At 49.1% G+C, this 23,538-nt stretch overlaps 1 protein-coding gene, 2 long non-coding RNA genes and 1 other non-coding gene across 18 annotated transcripts in view; 3 read left to right on the top strand and 1 right to left on the bottom strand.

The window, feature by feature from the left end:
* Positions 1-9,005, top strand: part of LOC145524484 (uncharacterized) — a 30,915-nt gene extending 21,910 nt beyond the window's left edge. Inside the window, exon 3 of the long non-coding RNA XR_014067569.1 lies at positions 8,221-9,005. This is a non-coding gene — a long non-coding RNA (uncharacterized LOC145524484). The remainder of the gene's footprint in view (positions 1-8,220) is intronic.
* Positions 1-15,069, bottom strand: part of TNS3 (tensin 3) — a 220,368-nt gene extending 205,299 nt beyond the window's left edge. For 3 of the 15 annotated variants that reach the window (XM_081536801.1, XM_081536800.1, XM_081536793.1), the window contains exon 1: positions 14,836-15,069. Coding sequence is in view for 4 of the 15 variants with exons in the window: in XM_081536785.1 (XP_081392911.1) it covers positions 14,376-14,606 (231 nt within the window). In the remaining 11 variants the exon portion in view is untranslated. Of the gene's footprint in view, positions 1-9,909; positions 10,832-12,357; positions 12,530-14,375 lie in introns of those variants that run through there. The other 12 variants (XM_081536789.1, XM_081536788.1, XM_081536784.1 and 9 more) reach the window with 8 other exon arrangements.
* LOC145524485 (uncharacterized) lies at positions 14,468-19,131 on the top strand. The gene is made up of 2 exons (XR_014067571.1): positions 14,468-17,456; positions 17,598-19,131. It is a non-coding gene; the product is annotated as an uncharacterized LOC145524485 (long non-coding RNA).
* Positions 16,572-16,709, top strand: LOC145524962 (small Cajal body-specific RNA 20). The gene has a single exon (XR_014067991.1).
* Positions 19,132-23,538: the final 4,407 nt, after the last annotated feature.

Here is a 23,538-nt window from a genome sequence, read left to right as displayed (position 1 = left end):
TGCAGACCTCACTCTCCAATCCTACGCTCTGCTGGGTGTCCTAGTCTTGGGCAGGAACAGGAATTGGGGGCTCAGGTGGCTAAAGGATGGAGCTCTCCTAAGTAAACGCAGCTCTTTCCTGGCACAGACCTCTGAGAGGAATTGGAAAAATTACCAGCCACAGCCTGACACAAAAAGATGTGTGGATTTACTGCAAAGCCAAACTGAATTTTAAAGATATCTGATTGAACCATGTCACTGGGTTTCCAGAGCTAGTGTTTCATACAGAAGAATGAATAAACTTAACCAGTGGTTCTCAGACTTGAATGAGAATCTGAACATCCTGCAACTGTCACTCCCAGACCAGAGTATGGTGGAGCCCAGACCTGGAATTTCTAACAGCCCCCAAGGGATGCTGATGTTGGTCCCGAGACCTCACTTCAAGAAGCCCTGACTTAGACATATGTCAGAAAATACAGACTCTCAGCAAACCCACCCAAACAGTGGGCTGAGCTGGGTAAGTGAGCCTTGGTTAGGCATCTGCTGCGTGGCTGTAGTGATAGCTACAGTCTTGTTCCCAGGAAGGTTACGTCGTAGGGTGCCACTGGAGAGCACTTGAGAATACCATCACAAAAACAAACTAAAGCGCATTCCTCTTTTGTCAAATTCACAGAACCATCTAAAGAATAAACACAATAAATAAAATTCTCTTACTCTATCCAGGTAAGACAATTGGTAATTAACAGTCTGATTACTTCTAGGATAATGTCTACAAAGTACTTAAATGGAAAAATCCAGCATTTCATGATCTCAATATATAACTGATTCAGGCAAGGACCATCCTAGGATGCTGAACCATTGAGTGAGTGGTGATTAGGAAGCAGGATGCTCAGAGTCTCAAAGGGACAAAGAAGAAGATATACCCAACACCAAGGACTTCTAGGGTCCTCACCAGGTAATTAAGCTTTGAGGGCCAGGAGCAGGACAACAGACACTGTACCTCTTGACATGAGGTGAGCAGAGTACCCCACCTCACACCTATGTGATCCTGAATGTAATGACAAGAAAAGACTCAAATCCAAGCTAGCACATCCTATGAGGAAATTGCCCTCAGCTCTTCAAAACTTCAAAGCAAGGGAATAAAAAAAAATCTGTCCCTATTTTCAGATGACATTATTGTCAACATAGACAATCCCACGAAATCTATAAAACACCTAGAACTAGTAAGTGAGTTGACAAAGATCATAGGATACAACATAAACATACATAAGTCGATGGTACTTCTATACTATTCTTCTCTAGTGGCTCAGATGGTAAAGCGTCTGCCTGCAATGTGGGAGATCCAGGTTCGATCCCTGGGTCGGGAAGATCCCCTGGAGACGGAAATGGCAACCCATTCCAGTACTCTTGCCTGGAAAATCCCATGGACAGAGGAGCCTGTTAGGCTACAGTCCATGTGGTCACAAAGAGTTGGACATGACTGAGTGACTTCACTTTCACTTTCATGTACTAGCAATGATCACATGGAGGCCAGAATGAAAAATACAGTACCATTTACAATCACTCAAAGAAAAGTAAAAACTTGGGTGTAAATCTAACAAAACGTATATAGGACTTACATGCTAAAATCTACACAAAGCTAGTGAACAAAGTCAAAGAGCTCAACAACTGGAGAGACATACCATGTTCATGGGTTGAAGACACAAACCAGCAGAGATGACCTTCAACCAGTGAACAAACAGTAGTCAATCACCACCACAGAGCATCACTCAGCAATGAAACAGAATGAACTACTGATACAGCAACAACCTGGATGATCTCCAGAGAATTATGCTGACTGAAAAAAGCCAATTCCAGAAATCTACAAACTGTATGATTCCATTTATGTAACACTCTTTAAGTGTCAAAACTACAGACATTAAGATTAGTGACTGTTGGGATGAAGTTTGGGTGCAGATGTGTGGGAAGTAGGGTTGGCTATAAAGGATGTATGAGGATCCTTGTAGGGATGGAATGTTCTGTACTTTGACTCTATCAATGACAACATCCTAGTTGTGACATAGTCCTAAAGTTTTTCAAGGTGTTTTCATAGGAGGAAACTGGGGCAAGGTACACAGGATCTCTCTGTATTATTTCATACAACTGCCTGAAAATTACCTCAAAATAAAAAAAAAATTAATTAAAAAAAATGTCTTTGGGGGGAAAAAAAGCCATGAAAAATAATAATATTAAATAAAGAAAGCTGGTGGCCTGCTCCCACTTTCAGGGCACAGATAGACAAACTCACCCAGTGTGACACATAAGCCATGATGAGATTCAGAACCGATTAAGGAAAACAAGAAAGCACTTTGGGGGGCCAGTGGGGAAACCTAAGTAAGAACCGGACATTAGCTGATGTCAACAAATCAAAATTAAATTGCTTACAGTGATCATGGTCTTGAGGTTGAGGGATGAAGGAAAGTGTCCTTGTTCTGAAGAAACACAGGCTAAAGTATTTGTGGGTGAAGTTCATGATAGACACAGAAGTTATGTAAATAAAGAGAGATATCACTTAAATAAAGAGAGATACAGCCAATGTGACAAAATGGCAAAACAAAACAAACCTGCAGCAAATCAAGGTGAAGGGTATACAATTGTTCACTATACTATTCTCCAGAAAATGTGACCATTTTCAAAAAAGATATTGGATGAAAAGCAGTCTTTTCAGTTCAACAACCATCTGTCTCCTTTTCATTTCACCCTTAAGCACAGATTCAGATGACGCTAAGTTTCCAGGGTCCCGAATGATGGCAAAAAAGCCTCTCACACAAGAGCCAAAGGGCTCCTCGGCCCCAAGAGAGACAGCCTCAGACAGGTGTGGCCTCAATCTCAAAATGACAGTGAGAATTCAGAATCAGATGGTCAGAAGTAACTAGAGATGGACACAATGAGAGCTATGATGGAGGGATCCCCAGCTCTGAACTCTCGGTCCTCAAGCCCACCCAATCCCATGGGCCTCAGGACCTCCACCAGCCCGTGGACCTCAGGACTCCCCAATCCCATGGGCCTCAGGACCTCCACCAGCCTGTGGACCTCAGGACTCCCCAATCCTATGGGCCTCTGGACCTCCACCAGCCCGTGGACCTCAGGACTCCCCAATCCCATGGGCCTCTGGACCTCCACCAGCCCGTGGACCTCAGGACTCCCCAATCCCATGGTCCCCAGGACCTCCACCAGCCCCGTGGTCCTCAGTACCTCCACCAGCCCCATGGTCCTCAGGACCTCCACCAGCCCCATGGTCCTCAGGACTGCCCAATCCCATGGTCCCCAGGACCTCCACCAGCCCCGTGGTCCTCAGGACCTCCACCAGTCCTATGATCCTCAGGACCTCCACTAGCCCAATACCATGATCCTAAGAACCCCCAACACCACGCTGTTCTGCTGCATCCAAGCTGATGTCTCAGCCATCAAGCCAGAGCAAGCCCTGCTGAGTTTGTGAGGGTTAACCATATCCCAGGACACAGCCGGCACTCAGTAAACGCTAGCTGCCTCAGAGCAATGAGTGAGGGAGTGAATGAACAAACAAAGGAAGAAACAATGGAGTCACCTTCTGACAGGGCCTCACACAGAGTCAATAATTAATGTCAGCCCACCCACCATCGCCGCCCTCAGGTACGTACCTTTTATTCCCAGCAACCAGCCTGAGATCTATGAACTGCTGGCACACCACATCTCATTCATCAGGCTGGGAAGAGAAAGCATAGTGGAGATGGAAGCTGGTGATGTTTGTGGTGGGAGGAGGGTAGCAGAGGAGGTGGGGGGGTCGTGTACCACGGGGCCATGAATTCAGCCAGGGCCAAGGCCCTGAAGCGGCCACCGGCCATTTGGGGCAGGATAGATCCATGAATTGATGAAGAGACCCAGCTTGTGGCTGGCAAACAAAGCCACACTCTTGCTCTCAACTCTTCCATCGTCATCTGAACATGAGTTATGTGTCTCCAGGCACCAAGGGTACCATACAGCACATCCAAACTTCTCTCTAAAATCTAGCCATTTTTTTTAAAAAGACACTCAGTCCCACAGAAAGAATTTGTGAACATGATCTGAGCAGCCTGGGCAGAAAGCAGATAAGTGGGAGAGGCGACTCTTTTCTCAGCAGGAGTCTGATGGATGCTCAACATTTTTATAAGAACAAAACTCTCATTTAAATATCAGACAGGAGATTACACATTGCTAGTGGGTCTGTAGAGTGACTGGAATCCATTCTGAGAGAAAGACAAAGGAAATAATTCTTGCCATTTTACAGTGTGGACTTCAAGGAACCCCACAACACACTCTGTCCAAAATGAATATTCTTTTGTGCTACCGAAATAGTGAAGTAACAGTTTTGTATCCCGAACTCTTGTCAGGGAGCCCTCATGGATTCCTAGCAGGCAATGACCATCAACTTTCTATAATATGACAACCTAAAACATGGCTACTTTCCAAGAAAATAACAGTGGGCTAGATTCTCAAGCCTGTAAAATAAGTGTCAACTGCCCTCCTCTGAAAGTTCATGGAATACACTGCAAAGCAAAACTCCCAGAAAGAAGAAAATGGTGGCCCTGAAAAAAAAAATTAATGAAACCCTGGGAAAATATGCAAGCATCTGCCTCTCTTCTTGTAAAGAACCAGCTTCTCAAATGTTTCCACTTAGCTGTGGAATTGTCCCTCCTCTAGTGAAGGCTTACAGTAGGGAGGCTCCAGAGGCAGAGGCCTTGACCAAGGTCACACAGCCGTCCCTCAGCTCCTTCCAAAGCCCTTATCACATGAAGATAGAGGAAGCCTTGGTTCCTGTCCTTGGAAGAGCTCAGATTTTAGTGAGGAGAGATACAAACAACATATACACAACCCAGCCCCAGAGTACATCAGAAGACCAAGGACGTGCTACTCAGGCATCAGAAGGGCAATGTGAGCCTGTGATTGTCAGGCTCCTCCCAGAGGACACGGGCTTGGGTGAGAAGAGCTTGGGGGCCCTACAGACCCACCTCCTTCCCAGGAGCTCTATCTCAGGGAGGCGGGCTAGCATGGTGGAAAAGCCTTCTGGATTCAGCTCCTAGAAAGGCTGAATGATAAAGTGAAAAGAAAAGTAATGACAAGACACCTAGTATGTACATGCTAGATGCTAAGTTGCTTCAGTTGTGTCTGACTCTTTGTGACCCTGTGTACTATAGCCCACCAGGCTCCTCCGTCCATGGGATTCTCCAGGCAACAATACTAGAGTGGGTTGCCATGCCCTCCTCCAGAGAATCTTCCCAACGCAGGGATCAAACCTATGTCTCTTACGTCTCCTACATTGGCAGGAGGGTTCTTTACCACCAGCACCACCAGGAAGCCCAGTGTGTACATGACATTACATTTACCCCAACAACCCAGGGAGGTACTTTATACCAACTCCCCGTGTTCAGCAGCACTTCAGAGGAGCAAGGTGTCTGTCCCAGGGTCACACAGAGAGGTAGGACCCAGGCCACAGTGTTCACTGCAGAGCCTGCTCCCTTTCTGCCCTGGCCCCAGAGTGAACAGGCAAGACCATGCCGCTTCCAGCAGCATCAGGAGACACAGAGAAGCTGATATCCTGGAAGTGTATGGGCCTGACAACAGACAGAACACATCAGAAACAACCAGTGAGGCCAAATGGAAGGAAGGAGGGAAACACAGGGGTCAAGGGAGAGCAGACAAGAAAGATCACTGTTGGCCAAAAGTCTTCGTCAGCTCCAGCCCGTTAATCCAACTTATCTTGGCAGTGAAACCTGAGAGCTGAGCCTGTCTGGACCCCACTAGAACATTATTAGTTGCAGAGCTGAGTTTAGCCCCGACAGGTTCTAGCTGGACACTGGCCAAGATTCCTGGTCACAAAGCCTCCCAGAGCCAAGGTCAGCATGACAGCAGCTCCAATGCACGTAATCCCATCAGCACGTGGCAGACCACAGGGCACAGTGCCGGGCCTTGACCCTGGTGCCTTTGTGAAGACCTCACTGGGCAAGGGCCACACTCAAGTCCACCCACTGTTGCCCACAGGACCCAGAGGCAGGGGAAAAAACCTGGCCCTTTGGGGCACAACAAGCAGTCTAGGTAGAGGGGCTGTGTCCCAGCCAGGCCTACACATACCTCCCTGTGGGCTACACACAAAATCAGCGACAGGCGGATCCCCAGCAGGCCAGAGCTCAGAGGCTGCTTCTTTCACCTTCTGAAAGCAGCAGCTCTAACAAGAATCCAGCCCAGCAGCTGGGAGCTCATGCAAGCATGGCCATCACTCTGCAAGGCTATAAGGATCATCACTGTTGATAATTGTGAAGTCAAGGCAGAAATATGGGAAATGCTTAGGATAAGATATAGGTTTGGGAAAACCATCAGCACAAAAAGTACATACCTACACACCACACGTCTAACACTGTGTGCTAAGTCACTTCAGTTGTGTCCAACTCTTGTGACCCCATGAGCTGTAACCTGCCACACTGCTCTGTCCATGGGATTCTTCAGGCAAGAATACTGGAGGGGGTTGCCCATATCCTCCTCCAGGGGATCTTCCTGACCCAGGGATCAAACCATTGTCTCTTCTGTGTCCCGCATTAGCAGGTGGGTTCTTTACCACTAGCGCCACTTGGGAAGCTCAAACCTCAAACTCTTACAAAAACCAAGCCGGGAAGAGGAAGATGATCACGTATTTGTAAGTGTGAGAATTGGGGAACTTTTATACATGTTTAAACATCATTTAAATCATGATAGTGTTTCTAACAAGAAACATGTTTCATAAAAGTGCATTATGCTCTTGCAGATGACCTATAGTTTGGACTTTTTTGCATTTAAATGGGGGCAGGGAGGAGCAAAGAGCAAGAGAAGTCAACTCTCTTGTTGCCAGTCACCCATCTCACCCAAAGTGTTCATCAGCCTGGCCAGCCCTCAGCCCAAAGACTTTCCTATTTGTTATGGTAAGAACCACCTTCCTCAGGGGCCTGTGTCCAGCTGCCCTGCCCCTCCACAAGCTAGCAGGGCAGCGCAGGAGCCAATGCAGGTGGGCGCCCTGGGGTCGGGTAGGCTCAGCCCCACACCGCTAAAAGCTAGGTGCACACTCATTTCTCCTGCAGGTCAACGCCCACAGTCCCCCTACCTGACCTTCACTCCTGCCCCCCCACCATCACGCTGGCACGCCCCTCATTCTGGGCCACAGGATCTGCAGGGCTAAAATATCTTCAGGCTCCACAGTTCTCTGACCACTTAGCCCAGTAAGCTGTCCTTCCTCTGTGGTTGCACCCATGCACATTTCCTGTGTGCAGATTGAGCTCCCTACCCAAGCCCCCACGGCCCCAAGGTGGCCAGCACTCATGAGACCTGCCACCCTCATTAGCGTGGAAGGCTAAGACTTTGACACGAGGTTCCTAGTTTCTGGAGCTGAACGCTGGTAGCCTCTTATTCCTCTGCCTTCCTCAATCCCTTCCCTTTTCTGGAAACACATAAAGCAGTTCCTGCCCAAGGCCTCTGCCCTCACTGACCCTCCACCCAATGGATCCTTCCCCAAGCACCCAGGATTCACTGACTCTGATACATCCTTCAGCCCATCATCTCCCTCCAAAGAAGCCCCATCAGACCACCCTGTAGAGAACCCAGTCCCCAGGGCCTGAACCCAGCCTGAGCCAGGAAGCCTCCGTAATAGGGGACAATATAAGGATGAACCACCTCCTTTGAAGCCCAACCAATTCTGCAAATGCCCACACTGGAAACGATGCCAGCAATTCTGGTCCAACATGTTCCAACACTGGGGGTAGGGCCTGCTAGTTGGCATTCCTGACTTGAGATGATGAATACATTCTTAAAGGGTAAAAATTAACCAGTGTCCACCAGCATCCGGCCCTGCAGGCTCCAAATACTGATCAGAAGAGTTGCCTCCCAAAGGCACAGCCACCTTCATCGCCATTTCACCAAGGCCAAGCCAGAGCAGGGCCCAGGTCTGTGTTGTTCCCGAGGAAACCTGGAGTAATTGCACTCATACATCATAGGTTCTGGCATGCAGGTCCCAGACTGAACCATTTATCCAAATTAAAACCATTCTCCAGAAACAAAATCAGACCCTTTTAATTGAAAAATAAAACCAAGCAACCCTAAAGCCTCCTTTTTTTTTTTCCTTAATGAAAGACATTCTTCCTGCTTTCTCATTCCATTAATCACTGAGTTTATACAATCTGTCAAAATAGCTTGGTAAAAAGTCTTCTCTTCCTTTTCCTGCAGGCCTGGTTTTTCCCAGCAGGCGCCAACCCGGCCAGGAGTTCAGGCACGCGGGGTGAGCACCAAGAGGATTCAGCCAGCGCGCTATTTCTCAACTGCAATTTGACCTTATATTTCAAGGGACTTCCAAAAGCTTTTGTTCACTTCTAGGTATACACCCCAGGGAAGTGAGAGCAGGGACCCAAACACATACCTACACACCCATGTTCAGAGAAGAGTTACTCGAAATAGCCAAAAGGTGAAAGTAACCCAAGTGTTTACCAGAGGAAAACTGGACAAGGTCTTTACATACAATGAAATATCATTTCAGAAGGAAATCCTGGTACATCCTAAAACATGGATGAAACTTGAGGACATTAAGTAAAGTGAAATAAGCCAGTCGCAAAACACCAAATATTGTATGATTCCATTTCCATAAGGCACCTAGGGCAGTAAAATTCATAGAAATGGAAAGTTGAATGGTGGGTGATGGGCTGTGGGAGGAGGAAAGAGGAGTTAGTGCTTACTGGGGACGGAGTTGGTTTTGCAAAATGAGAACAGTTCTGCGTATGATGATTTCACAATATGAAAGTACCAATGCCACTAACGTACACTTGAAAATGGTTATGTTACGTGCATTTTACCACAGTCAAAAATAGTTTATGTTCTTTGACCTTAGAAGTCCTTCCAAGAACATGAGTGGCCAGGATCTTGCCCAATCTCCATGCAAGAATGCACACAAGGCTGCAAGTGACCGGAGGACAAATAAATGGTCATCACGTACATACTGGGTTCTGTACTGTATGAATGAATTCACTTGTGTGAATGCAGAGTTAGTTACAAGTGGGGAAGTGCTTACACTGCCGCACTGATGCTAATACATATGATCTCAAATTGGCAAACTTGAAAAACATAGAATGCACACAGCACATTGTTCCATGGGTGGCACTATTAGGCCACTTTTCCTGCATTTTTAACATTTCTCCCTTTTTTCCAAGTCTACAAAAAATATATTACACAAAAACTACTTTGTAGAAAAAGAGTCAAAAATTAATTTAGGAAACCAAGGCACATCCATTACCTGGGAATCACCTCCCACCCCCTGAACAACATAGATGACAAATGTCCCCTCCCCTCCTAGAGTAGGACAAGAGAAAACATGTGCCTAGCCAGCTGAAAGCCAGTCCTGCCTCACTCAGCCACCAGTGGACACAAGCAGAGGTGTGTCCCCTTTCCTCCACCCCCAGCCACTTCAGATCTTTCCAGAGAAGACAAACTGGAAACACACCTGGCCAAGATCTAAAGGAGACTCCCACATTCCCCACCACCTCCTCCAGTTATAACAAAGGATTGCCCCTGACAGGGATCAGATAGGGACTCCAAGAATGCAGAAGTGATGTTTCAGCAGGAGCCCTGGGGTAGGGGCGGGGGCAGAGGGGGCGGGTAAAAGTGACAATTTGGCAGAATGAGAGTAAGCAATGGCCCAAGAGCCAGCAAGCAGGAGGGATGCCCTGGGCCACACAAGAGACCCAGCAGTCAAACAAAACAGCACCCAGGAGGAGCGCTGGTGTGAGCCCCTCGGAGCGCAGTGACGTCCCCAGGCTGCAGGTGGGGAACCAAGAGGGCAGCCTCGGGACAAAGGGTGCCTTTTACCCCAGATCTGTGGCTGCCAGAGCCCAGCTCTCTCCTCCCAGCACGCTGCCTTCACCGTACCTTTGATGTGCGTCCAAAATCACCAGTGGTGAGGGGTGAGCACTCAGGAAACCTCTGAGAAAGGTGATGGATTACAAGCGGAGGAGAGTCAATGGAGCCCTTTTGTTCCCGCAGCCAGCGCCGCAGCCCCGTCGTTGGGGAGGAATGTGTACAGAACGCAGTCGCCCCAGCTAATGACCCAGCCTGGCCCTGGGGCGACATGCATGGCCAGATGAAGGCTGCTCCCCCACGCCCTGGGAGGCTCCACAATGAGTGAGATGCAACACAGAGCAGCTGTGGGCCAGGGTAATGCTGGAAGCGGATTCCTGAATCCTCCGGTGTGAAAAGCCCGACTCCCGAGTTCCCGGGCCACAGCCACCTCTCCCTGGAAGAAGAGCGGAGCAGGGTACTTGGCACGCAAACCTTTACCTCTGCCCATCTCGAGAGCCTTGGCCGTCTTCCACCGGGGCATCTATCTCATGAGTATGTCTTTAAAACCTTGGGGTTTGTTGTTTATCACCAGTTTTGGAAAAGCTATACTCAAGAGGTACCAGGTCACACCGCGATGCTGCCACCCACGGAGACACAGGGAAAAGAGATGAGACCCTTCCCACCCGAGATGAGACTCAGCCCACGGGTGCAAGCTGGTCGGGAGCGGCACCAACTGTCTGGAATGAGAATTCCTACAGATATCCCCTCAATCTCAGAACAGAGCCAGGCCTGTACAAGGTGTACTAAGTGCTATCAACTCCCCCAAGGAGAAGAGGACGAGGAAAGCAGGCAGCTGGCCACATGCCACAGTCACAGCCCAGGGAGGAAGGAAGAGGGACGAAGGCTGTGTCCGAGGAAGCAGCTGTGGCTGGAACCCAGGCCGGCTGTGGACAGCAGGCACCGAGAGCTCCGGAGCTTCCGCCAGGCACTTGAGGCAGGTCGAGAACCATAGAGATCCCTGGGTTCCACTTTGGGACCCCGCCCAACACCACACCACCCCCTCCTTGCACATGCTCAGGCCCCTGTGATCAAGGGTACACTCGCCTTCTGTGGGTGAGGGCCAGACACAGGCTCTGTCCCCAGACAGACCTGAGTTCCAGCCAGCCCCATGACACAGGCAGGTGACTTAAGTTCGCTGAGTCTCAGTGTACATTCCAGAAAACAAAGATAAAAATCTTTTTTTCTGCAACGTTGGGTGACGATCTATCTGATCGTGGAGAGCAAGCACCCCCAGGTGCATGGGTGACCACATCATCAGAAGAAGGTATTAATCTTGCAAGGTTACTAGGCTGGGAGTGGGGGAGGGGGGCGGCAGAACAGGAGCAAAGCCTTCTCTCCCAGAGTTGGTGTCTCTGGGGAGCACCCCCTTGGCACAATCAGGAAATGCTCCACAAGAGGGAATTTTCCTTAAACACAAATTTTTCAGTAATTTAGCCCATCTGGGACCAAACATTAATACCAGATCATTGCCTTCCTTTTTTAAAAGTAACATAACCCTTTAAATGTCTAGGGGTCATTCTGATGACTATCTTCCCCTCAATGACACCGTAGGGCATTCTGACAGCTCCCAACAGTGGCCCCAGGTGGCAGCCATCCTCACTGGTTCCTCCCTCCTACCCAGCAGAGGAGCCCCCAGCAGGGGTCTGGGGCAGCAGGTGGGAGACATTCGGCCTCCCTGCACCAGGGACAGGCGCACAGTGGGGACCCCCAGTGCACACAGAGCAGGACAGAGAGGTGTCCCCGCAGGAGGGCCCAGTTCATGGATCTGGCAAGACACCTGGCTGACACACACCAAAATGAAGCCGGGGGGGGGGGTGGGGGGGGTGGGGGGTGCTCACCAAACACATTCCTGAAATGCAGAGTGCAATAGGAAGCTCCAGAAACCTGGAGATTCTAGTTTGCTGCTTTTATGGGAAAAGGACAGACATGAAGGAGACAAGTGTTCCCACGCTGAGTCCACTTACAACTACAGAGTGGCAAATCTGCCTGGTCTGAGGACTCAACATACTGGAAGATCCAAAACATCTTCTGAGCCTGAGAGTAGATAACTCACATTCAGCGGCATTTTGACCGATTTTTAAAGTCTAGGTGTTTTAAAAAGCAATGAGGCAGCACGGAGAATACATCCCCACAGTCGGACAGTCAGTGTTTGAATATTAGTTCCACATGGACATCCCTGGGAAGATCGGGTCACATCACATCGTCTCACACCTGCCTCTGCTTAGCCATGAAGGTTAACAGAAGTAATTCTTTCCATAGCTAGAGCAGCGCTCAGAACCTGGACAATAATGAAGACAGTAAGATTCTAAAAACATTTGCTAACAGCCAGGAACAGGTAGCTAGCTATTCTAAGTTAACAAAATACCTACTGAACACACCGACTAGCCAGACCTCTTGTTCTGGATCAATAGAGACAACTGCAAAGGATTCCAGGGGAACAGGGCCAGCCCTAGGTCATTGATGATCCCTCTAACTTACCAGGTCTCACAGGAAAGAGTCTGAGGTTCGGGGTCTGCATACCTCCGGAACCCTATCCCTCTCCAGCTTCCGCTGCCAGCAGACCCTTCAAACCCAACCTCAAAACAGTCTTTTCTAAGACAAAGCAGAACCACGTAAAGAAGCCCCTCTACTCGGGGAGCTGTGGATGCACTGCGTGGCTGGGATACAATGTAACTTTCTACCAGCTGGAGGCTATTTCTCTAGCAGGAACACCCTGCACCAGGCCTCCATAAGAGTCTGAGGGTGTGAGTGGAGGGGTCAGGACAGGGTGTGGTTGGGAGACAAAAGGTTGTCCTCTGGCATGGTGGTGGTTTATGCCAGGCTGACCCTAGAGAAGAAGTACTGCAGGCATGGAGAGCCAGAGGACTGGGTCTGATCTGGTCCCTAAACATTCTGCCCTTTAACAAACATACTTATCTGTAAAATAGGCCTTGGGCCTTGCATACAAGCTGCCATTGCCACATGGTGGGTCAGAAATCTTTCCCCCCCTCAATCTTTCTCCTCTCTGTTCTTGCTTTGTGCCTTCTTCCCAGGCCATTTTTAATCCCATCAGTAATACCTCCTGCAGCCCAGGAACAGACTTTGACCTGGTGACATTTAGCTCCCAGGGTCACCTTTGCAAATAGCTCCATTTAAAACCAAGAGGTGCCAAAGCTACATTTTTTTAAAAAGCCAAGTCAATTTGCATCCAGGAGTGCTCCCGGAGGCTACTCCTTTTTCTATCTTCTCCGTGGTTTGTAAAGAAATAATTCATCTGCTGCTGCTGATAACTGTGACACCTAAACTGAGAAACTTGCTGTCAGGACATGCATCCACTTGACAGACAAGCAGGAGCAAATTCAGGGCCCTGGAATTTCACTGTCCTGAACAAACCCTGGGCTTCACCCCCATGTTGATTGAGCAACAACCTGGGCAAGATATTTAGCCTTTCTTTGCCTCTCAGTTTGCACATCTGTAAGATGGAGCAATTATCCCAGCTCCCTCCAAAGGTTGTTATTTGAGTGAATGCAGTGCATGTATGCAAAGCATTTAGCACAAGCAAACGTGTAGGATTTACTACGACCATGTTATGTTACTTTGTCTCTGGGGTCACTATTACTTTGTAAAATTACTAAGATTACTATTACTTGGTCTTTGAGGTCAGGAGTCTGGCCTTCTGCCAGTTCCCACAGTAAGCTCCCTGTGCAGAGTTCCCCTGATTCTCTGCAAACTGGCCAAGCCCCCTCTATCCTCCAGCTGCAGCGACTCCCTCGCCCTTCCAGGCCTCTGCACAGAAATGCCTTTCTTAATACTTGTTGATTGATTTGCAAATATAACCTCCCAGGCCCTAAAGAGGGGAAGAATCACAAGGACATAAATATCTCTTTCAAAAGGCAATGAACTAAAGCACTTCAAAAAAATAGTATCCACTGACCACATATACCAAAATGCCAAGATGGTTAGTTCTGAAGGGCTAAGTGATATGGATGCAATGATGATTTTCAATCAAATTTTCAGTATATTTAGAGTCCTCCATGATCATGGGTTCACGTTACAGAGAGAGACAATGGTGGGGGGGGGGGGACTGCCAGCAGATCAAAGCGTGTGAAGGACAGGGACACCCTAGGGGTCTGGGGGTGCTTCTAAGTCGGCAGTGACCTCCTTCAATAGTGGTCTCCGCAGGCCCCACATCCCATGGGCTTTTATTTTTTAACCAGCGCTGTCTCAAGAATTGGAGTGGAGCTCTTCAGCCCCCTTCCCGCCACACAGATTTTCAAATCACTTCAAGCAAACGACCCCGGCTCATTTATCAGACCCCGACGGCGCCCACCGAGTCCCAGACCCTCCCTCTTCCTGCCTGTCAGCTACAGCGCCGGCGTGCCAGCAGGCACGTGCCACAGGTGGCCTCGGCCACTCACGCCCCCGGCCTGGTTGCCGCTCCTTCAGAAGTTAGGAAGGAAGCACCAAGGGACCCCTTGCTTCCCGCCCAGCAGAGGGAAAGGGAAAGAGAGACACACCAGAAAGCCTGCTTGCAAAGAGCGGTAGAAGGGTCCTGAGCTTTCCCATTGCAGCTCCAAGCTCTGCTCTCCGCTGCGGAGTCTCGGGACGCGTCCTAGAGAGCGAAGTTCACCCGAGCGCCGCCGCAACAGTGCCGCTCTGGCCCGCGGGCCCCCGATCGAGCTGGCCTGCTCCCCGGCTGCATCCGCCCGCCCCAGCACTGTCCCCGCGCCCCAGTCGCCAAACGGCATCCGGGACCCTGACCGAGCCCGCCCGCGCCCTCGCCGCGTTCACCCGCCTCCGTCCCTATGTCTTGCTCCCTGGTACCCCGGATGCCGGCCGAGCTCTCGGTCCCCGCTCGCCCCAGCTCAGGTCCCTGCGCGCGAGGAACTCAGTTTGCCGCGCGCCCCGAGCCCCTGGAGCGGACGCTGGCGCCAGCTCGAAACAAAGAGGTTGGCGGTGCGCCCCCCGCTCCGGTACCTGGGCGAGCGGCGGCGCGGTCGGTCCCGCGGGGCGATGGCCGCAGCAGGCAGGGCTCCGAACAGCGCGAGCAGCGCGCGGGCGGGCCCGTCCTCCTGGCTCGCGGCCGCGCCAGCCGCAGGGCCCCCTCGAGGCGGCACGGGCAATCGCCGCCGCCGCGCCCTGGCCGGCCGGTCACCTGGCCTCATCGCCCTAACAATGCGGCGCGTTCCAGGCGCGCCCCGGGCCCCGTGTGCCTCTGGGACCTCCCTAAGTTGGCCAGGTGGAACCAGGAATTATTAGACCCGTTGAGCAGCCCAGATTCAAAGTGTTCAGGGGGCTGGTGGGTCCCGAATGGACAAGCGATTTCCTGATTCCTGCACAACTGGTTGATTTTTTCGTTCATTCATTCATTCGGCACTGTAAGTAGTGTGTGTAAGAAAGCAAAATCTCGCTGCCTGCCTGTAACTCACAGAAGTAAGCTACTGGGAGTAATGCAGACATAAAGCAACAAGGCAGTGACAGAGGAAACCCAAGATGCTTTGGAAGCCCTGGAAAGTCCAACCAGTGGAGGGAAGGAGTGGGGAAAGATTTTAGAAATCACCTCTTCTTAAAATGAGGAGAAGGAAATGACAACCCACTGCAGTATTCTTGCCTGGAGAATCTTGGGGACAGAGGAGACTGGTGGGCTGCTGTCCATAGGGTCGCACAGAGTCAGACACGACTGAAGCGACTTAGCATGCATGCATGCATTGGAGGAGGAAATGGCAACCTGCTCCAGTATTCTTGCCTGGAGAATCCCAGGGATGGAGGAGCCTAGTGGGCTGCCGTCTATGGGGTCACACAGAGTCAGACACCACTGAGCAACTTGGCAGCGGCAGCAGCAGCTTCTTAAAATGAAAGGGGAGAAATGACGAAGAAATGAGCAGGCCAAGAGGGGACAAGAAGAAGGCTGCAGACAGAGGATCCAGAGGAGGAAACACAGATAGATGCCAACACCCCAAAGACAGAGACGGCCCCTCATCACTCCCTCAGCCTTGGCTTCCCTATTGGTGAAATGTGGGGAGTGGAGTGCATGCTCTTGAAGACCCCTTGTAAGACATATGCCCATGTTCAGAATTAGAAGTGCTATTCCTCCTGTACAAAAGAACAGTTTCATCAGCACTTTATCTTGTGAACACACGAAGCCCCTGACACAAAGAAAACTTTCCAGAAAGGTACTCCACTCTACATCCTGCAGAAGCTACTTAAGACTGTATCTGTCACTCCGACCAAATGTTCTTGGACTCCCACCTGAAAAAGTGGCATATCTCAGAGTACAATTACCAGGAACTGTCCCTGATTCAGGAATGAAGCACCTTAATCTACCCTGGCCTTTTGGGTCCAGCTCTGCCAATCCTGCCCATGCACACAGCAGAAAAACACAGCTTGTCAGGACCAGTGGAAAGACTCAGCAAGAAAATCATCCATGAATGGACTTCTTTCAAAGTAGCCAGCTGGGACTTCCCTGGTGGCCCAGTGATTAAGAATCCGCCTGCCAGGGCCTCTCTCCCATAGAGCTGTAAAAGTGAAACTGTTAGTGGTTCGGTTGTGACTCTTTGCAACCCTGTGGACTGTAGCCTGCCAGGCTCCTCTGCTCATAGAATTCTCCAGACAAGAATACTGGAGAGGGTAGCCATTTCCTTCTCCAGGAGATCTTCCCCATCCGGTGATCGAACCCAGGTCTCCTCTGTTGCAGGCGGATTCTTTATCTTCTGAGCCACCAGGGAAGCATAGAGCTGTAGGAGGTCCTTTTTCTCCTCAGCCAGGACTGGAGGCCAAAATCAGCCCTTGAGGGTCATTGTCATTGGGGCCGCCATGAGCTGGGAAGCTGTGTTTTCCTACCCCAGACATTTGTAGAAAAGAAAAAAAAAGAATCTGCCTGCCAATCACAGGCTCTACCTTTGGTCCAAAAAGATCCCATATACCACTGCTCAGCTAAGCCTGCACACCACAACTACTGAGCCTGCACCCTAGAGCCCGAGAGCTACGGAAGCCGGTGCACTTGTAACCCACGCTCCACAACAAGAGAAGTCACTGCAGTGAGAAGCCTGCACAGTGCAACTAGAGAATAGCCACCACTCATCACAACTAGAAGAGGACCCAGGGCAGCCAAAACTAAATAAAGTAGCCAGTCATCAAAAAATTTTGTGGCCCTGGATCCAAAGTAAGCCTGTCCATGGAGGAGACACAGCAGACCTCTTGTTTCTGGCCAGGTCTGCTCACATTCTACTCCCATCATTCACCATCTCTTCAGAAGGATTTGACCAATCCCTAGAGAGATAAGAATGCCTTCCTCAGTGATCAATGCAAAGAAATAGAGAAAAACAATAGAATGGGAAAGACTAGAGATCTCTTCAAGAAAATTAGAGATACCAAGGGAACATTTCATGCCAAGATGGGCCCAATAAAGGACAGAAATGGTATGGACCTAACAGAAGCAGAAGATATTAAAAAGAGGTGGCAAGAATACACAGAAGAACTATACAAAAAAGATCTTCATGACTCAGATAATCACGATGGTGTGATCACTCACCTAGAGCCAGACATCTTGGAATGAGAACTCAGGTGGGCCTTAGGAAGCATCACTACAAACAAAACTAGTGGATGTTCGGGAAGGGGAACACATGTAAACCCATGGCTGATTCTTGTCAATGTATGGCAAAAACTATTACAATATTGTAAAGTAATTAGCCCCCAAGTAAAATAAATAAATTTATAAAAAAAAAAAAAAAAAAAACTAGTGGAGGTGATGGAATTCCAGTTGAGCTATTTCAAATCCTAAAAGATGATGCTATATGAAAGTGCTGCACTCAATATGCCAGCAAATTTAGAAATCTCAGCAGTGGCCACAGGACTCTGGAAGATCAGTTTTCATTCCAATCCCAAAGAAAGGCAATGCCAAAGAATGCTCAAACTACCGTTCAATTGCACTCATCTCACACACTAGTAAAGTAATGCTCAAAATTCTCCAAGGCAGGCTTCAACAGTACGTGAACTGTGAACTTCCAGATGTTCAAGCTGGCTTTAGAAAAGGCAGAGGAACCAGAGATCAAATTGCCAACATCCGTTGGATCATCAAAAAAGCAAGAGAGTTCCAGAAAAACATCTATGTCTGCTTTATTGATTATGCCGAAGCCTTTGACTGTGTGGATCACAACAAACTGTGGAAAATTCTTCAAGGGATGGGAATACCAGACCACCTGACCTGCCTCCTAAGAAATCTGTATGCAGGTCAGGAAGCAACAGAATTGGACATGGAACAAGAGACTGGTTCCAAATCGGGAAAGGAGTATGTCAAGGCTGTATATTGTCACCCTGCTTATTTAACTTACAGGCAGAGTACATCATGAGAAACGCTGGGCTGGATGAAACACAAGCTGGAATCAAGATTGCCGGGAGAAATATCAATAACCTCAGATATGCAGATGACACCACCCTTATGGCAGAAAGCGAAGAAGAACTAAAGAGCCTCTTAATGAAAGTGAAAGAGGAGAGTGAAAAAGTTGGCTTAAAACTTAACATTCAGAAAACTAAGATCATGGCATCCGGTCCCATCACTTCATGGGAAATAGATGGGGAAACAATGGAAACAGTGACAGACTTTATTTTGGGGGGCTCCAAAATCATTGCAGATGGTGACTGCAGCCATGAAATAAAAGGACACTTGCTCCTTGGAAGAAAAGTTATGACCAACCTAGACAGCATATTAAAAAGCAGAGACTTTACTTTGTCAACAAAGGTCCATCTAGTCAAAGCTAGATGCCATGTATGCAATGTAGTAGTCATGTATGGATGTGAGCATAGGACTATAAAAAAAGCTGAGTGCCAAAGAATTGATGCTTTTGAACTGTGGTGTTGGAAAAGACTCTTGAGAGTCCCTTGGACAGCAAGGATATCCAACCAGTCCATCCTAAAAGAAATCAGTTCTGAATATTCACTGGAGGGACTGATGCTGAAGTTGAAGCTCCAATACTTTGGCCACCTGATGTGAAGAACTGACTCATTGGAAAAGACCCTGATGCTGGGAAAGATTGAAGGCAGGAGGAAAAGGGGACAACAGAGGTGAGATGGTTGGATGGCATCACCGACTCAATGGACATGAGTTTGAGTAAGCTCTGGTAGTTGGTGATAGACAGGGAAGCCTGGCATGCTGCAGTCCATGGGGTCGAAAAGTCGGACACGACTGAGCAACTAAACTGAACTGAACTGCACTGCTCTGATTTCTCAAGAAGTCAAAATCACTGGACTCTCATTCCCAGCTGAGCAGGGCATTCATTCCCTGAGGCAAAGCTTCCTGAACGCTGAGCCCCAGGCCTGGGAAACAGAGCAGGCATTTTTCCTGCCCTCTAGGACACCTCCAAGCCTGGTGGGCTGCCGTCTATAGGGTCACACAGAGTCGGACACGACTGAAGTGACTTAGCAGGACACCTCAGCCCAAGAGGTAACAGGATGAAACAGGAGGTGTGGAGGAAAAGAGCCTCAGGGGAGGTGGGGAGGTCACAGCCAGATGACCCCTAAATGGGAATGAGGCAGGTAATATTACTATCCATCTCCTTTTATTGATAGGCTAAAATCATAGGTGGAGAAGGCAATGGCACCCCACTCCAGTACTCTTGCCTGGAAAATCCCATGGATGGAGGAGCCTGATAGGCCACAGTCCATGGGGTCGCTAAGAGTCGGACACGATTGAGCAACTTCACTTTCACTTTTCCCTTTCATGCACTGGAGAAGGAAATGGCAACCCACTCCAGTATTCTTGCCTGGAGAATCCCAGGGACAGCGGAGCCCGGTGGGCTGCTGTCTATGGGGTCGCACAGAGTCGGACACGACTGAAGCGACTTAGCAGCAGCAGCAGTAGCAAAATCATAGGTAATTTGCCTGAAGTCACTCTTGGGTCAACTACAGAATATGATAAGGATCCAGGACGATCAAGCCAACAAGCTACCCTAATTTTATTTTTTCAAATACTCTGCTCATCCATCTAGCTCAAATGTACTGAGCTGTGTCTTCCCTTAAATGTCTCTCCCACTAGACCCCCTTGGGTGGGGGGCAGAGGGTAATGGTGGTGATAAGAGCCAACAAATCTATCTTGCATCTTTGCATCACAAATTCTAGCACAACATCAAGGCCATGCTAGCTGAATGACTACGTGAATTTGGTATTGCAATATGAGGTATTGAGGTATCATGAGGTATTGAGGTATCATGAGGTATTGCAATATCCAGTATCCACTTGTAGGAGCTGGGTTGGTAAGTTTGCCCAAGATTCCACAGCTAGGGCTTCCCTGGTGGTCTAGCGGTTAAGAATCTGTCTACCAACACAGGTGACATGGGTTCAATCTCTGGTTCGGGAAGATCCCACATGCCAAGGAGCAACTAAGCCTGTGCACCGCAGTGAAGACACAGCTAGCCCCCATAGGCCACAACTAGAGAAAGCCTATGCACAGCAATGAAGACCTAGCACAGCCAAAAACAAATAAATAAATAAAGGCTTAGGGAAAAAAATATTCCACATCTAAGAAGCTGGGATTCACCCTTGTTTCTGGGACCATGGTGACTTAGACACCCATTCATGCAATGTCTGTCCTCACACCTACAGTGTCTTCGGAAGGTAGAAGGCACCCTGGACCTGGTGTCCCCTTGTATTCTCTGCTAACCCATGCATCTGGCTCCTTGATTCAATGAAGTACAGACTCCACACCTGGCCCAGAGGCTCCTAAGGGGTGGCCCATGCCCCATGAAGCTGTCCTGAGTCTAGGGACTCTGCACTTCACAGACTGACCTTTTGAATTCCCAAGAATTTAAACAAAAACAAGGCATATAGCAATTATCTAAAAGGGAATGCACATTTTTTTCCATCCTTACCCATCCAAAAATATCTCAAATCTGAAAACAAAAGTCTCAAACCAATTTAGAGGAGGGAAAAGCAGGCATATGCCAAGAGTGGCAGTTCCCTTCCCAGCACTCCATGGGTGGGGGCTGGCCAGGAAGCACTGATACCTCTGTCCCCCCAACCCCTCTCTGCAGCTTCACTCTGGTTCCTCTAGGCCAGGAATTCTGAAAGAGCTTTTTAGAAACTTGTCATTGCCATAAAGATGGTCTTGGCCATGGCAAAAGTCTGATACATTCTTGTCCTTAGATCAAAGGTAATATATGAGCAATGACCTGGATTTTTTTTTTTTAATTCCTTTGTCCTGAAAGTTGATATTATCCAAAGAGACCCTGAAAGGGGCAGTGGGAAACATTATACAAGATATAGTTACCTGGCTCCACAGTGCTGTGAAGAAAGGGTAGAGCAGGAGTGGGAGCACGTGCCTTAAGACATCGTGTTCCTCTAGACCCCTCTGGGACCATCACCCTCTCCTCCCTTTCCTTCTCCCCCTCAACACACAGTCCTTACCCACAATTCAATGCCTTGCCTTTTCTATACCCCAGAACCTTTTGCAAGTATATAGAAACTTAGTACTCTCTCCCTGAAAATACACAGACACACCAGCTTCTGCAAGGTGGGCTCCAGGAAACCACTGTCTGGACACAAATTAACTCTCTGTGTTACTGGCCCCACCCGGACCCAGGGAAGTGGGATCCTAGATGGTCATGATCAGGGATCACGACTGGGGATCACGCCCTGGGAAGTGACAGGAGGGCGGGTGACATGGAAGAGTGGTGCCACGACCCACCCTTAAGGGAGTGCTGGGAATTTCCTGGGGCCACATGGGTCAGTCTTGCTTGTGAGCCACTCCCAAAGCTGGGGCGACCTCAGACAAGGCCAGCCTTTGCAGCTTCGGATATCCCCAAGGGAGGCTGATGGCTGAGTGTTGCTTCCCAGTGGCCAGGCCAACGAATGTTCACTGGGGAGGGATCTGAGTCACTATTGCAGGGCCAGCTACACTCGCTGTTTGCCCCAGAGCTGTACCCAGCACTGGAACCACCCCAGGAAGAACTGACTGATCTCTGGGCTCTCTCTGCATGTTGAGAACAGGAGGACTGCCCATCCTCTTTGTGCCCCAGGAGCAGCCTGCTGATCGAACCCTGCTGGGCTCCATCCTGAGGGTACTGGGGTGCTTTCCCTTCCCCAGTGACAAGCAAGCCTCACTGGGAAAAGCAGAAGCCCTGTGCTCTCCTTCCTATTGGTTCCCTGGAGTGGCACTTAGAGTAGCAGCCCAGGAAACCCACAGCAAAGAGCACCAGGACAAACATGATGACAGCAGAGAGGAAAGACAGACTGTCCTAAGCAGATGTGATCAGGATGTGTGTGATATGAAAATCTGGTGCTAGCCAAAGCCCCAGTCGTGGGGTTTTCTGTCTCTATAGCCAAGCTCACTCTTAACAGAATCAGAATACACAGATCCATCTGCATGCTCTTCTCAAGATGTCTGGAGCAAAGAGGAAATAACAGTCCCCTCAAGGAGGAGCGAGTAGATTTGTCTTCCCCTCCTCACTGTTATCTTTGACCACCAGCACCTCCGCCTCCCCCATTCTTCACCTTACACATCTGGTCGGCTGAGGACCCTTAAACAGGAAGTCATTCCCCCCCGACTAAAGCAGAGCCCCTGTGGCCCTTGGCGCTCCCTCCTGCCTTTTTAGCTGGACTGACTGCTAGTTCCTTGTGTTCAGGGACTCCATCTCGCAGCTCTGCATCCCTAGCAGATGTACGGGGACATGGCTGGTTCTAAGACTGGGGCAGGAAGGCTATGAGGTGAGCTGCAGAACAGAGAACAAAAGGTGAGCTCAGAGAACAAAAGGATCAAAGACACCCATCAAAGGAACACAGCAGAGGGACCAACTCGAAATGGTTCCCAGTGACCAAACCTGAGCAATTTGAGCAAAAAAATAAATAAACACTATAGCTTTGAGTTGTAATTTAAAATGTAAAATTAAATGCCCATGAGTCCATTACTGATTGAATGAATAAATGGGGAGAATAGGCAAAAATCCCTTACGAAAGAATGCCAAATAATTTTTGTAGATAGCTCCAACACTTGCAATAGATACCACCCCTAGAGTGTGGGACGTGCTTAGCACTTCCTTCCAAAGAGTCAAGTGTGAAGGAGTAACTCTACAGTGGAGAAACTTGACAGACGTGACCTCAGCCAGATGAGGTCACCAGTGATGAGTCACATTGAGAGTGTGTGCCCTTGACCTGATGGGGTGAGAATGGCACCCCAAGGTCTTTCTCCCAATAACCAGGAATCCCTGCCTAATTGTGAGTGAGCATCAGACACATCTCGACCGAGGGACAAACCACCTGACCTCCTCAAAACTCTCCAGATCAACAAGAACAGGAAGTCTGAGAAACTGTCACAGCAAGGAAGCCTGAGGGGACACGATGACTAAATGTCACAGGGTGTTCTGGATAGGATCCTGGCACAGAGAAAGGATAGTACAGAACATTCAGAGGTGTGGCCTATGGATAAGCTGTTGATCGAGTTAAGAATAATGCCCCCAATACCGGTTCTTCAGCTGTGACAATGTGGCATGCTGACGTAAGATGTTAAGGGCTGGAAAAACTGGGGTGAGGGGACCAAATAGAACTCTGTACAGTCCTTGCAACTTTTCTGTAAATCTAAAGCAATTCCCAAATAAAATGTCTATTTTTTTTTAAAATCCCACTGAAGCTATAGGAAGAAAATGGCTTCTTTACAGATGGCAGCAGAGCTCTGCTTCCCTGACTGCAAATATC

Source organism: Giraffa tippelskirchi, chromosome 10 (assembly GCF_054371585.1).
Source record: "Giraffa tippelskirchi isolate mGirTip1 chromosome 10, T2T-mGirTip1v1.2.pri, whole genome shotgun sequence".
In the NCBI taxonomy this organism is placed as follows: Eukaryota; Metazoa; Chordata; class Mammalia; order Artiodactyla; family Giraffidae; genus Giraffa; species Giraffa tippelskirchi.
Note: the sequence above shows the minus strand (reverse complement) of the source record. Positions and strands in the feature narration are given on the sequence as shown.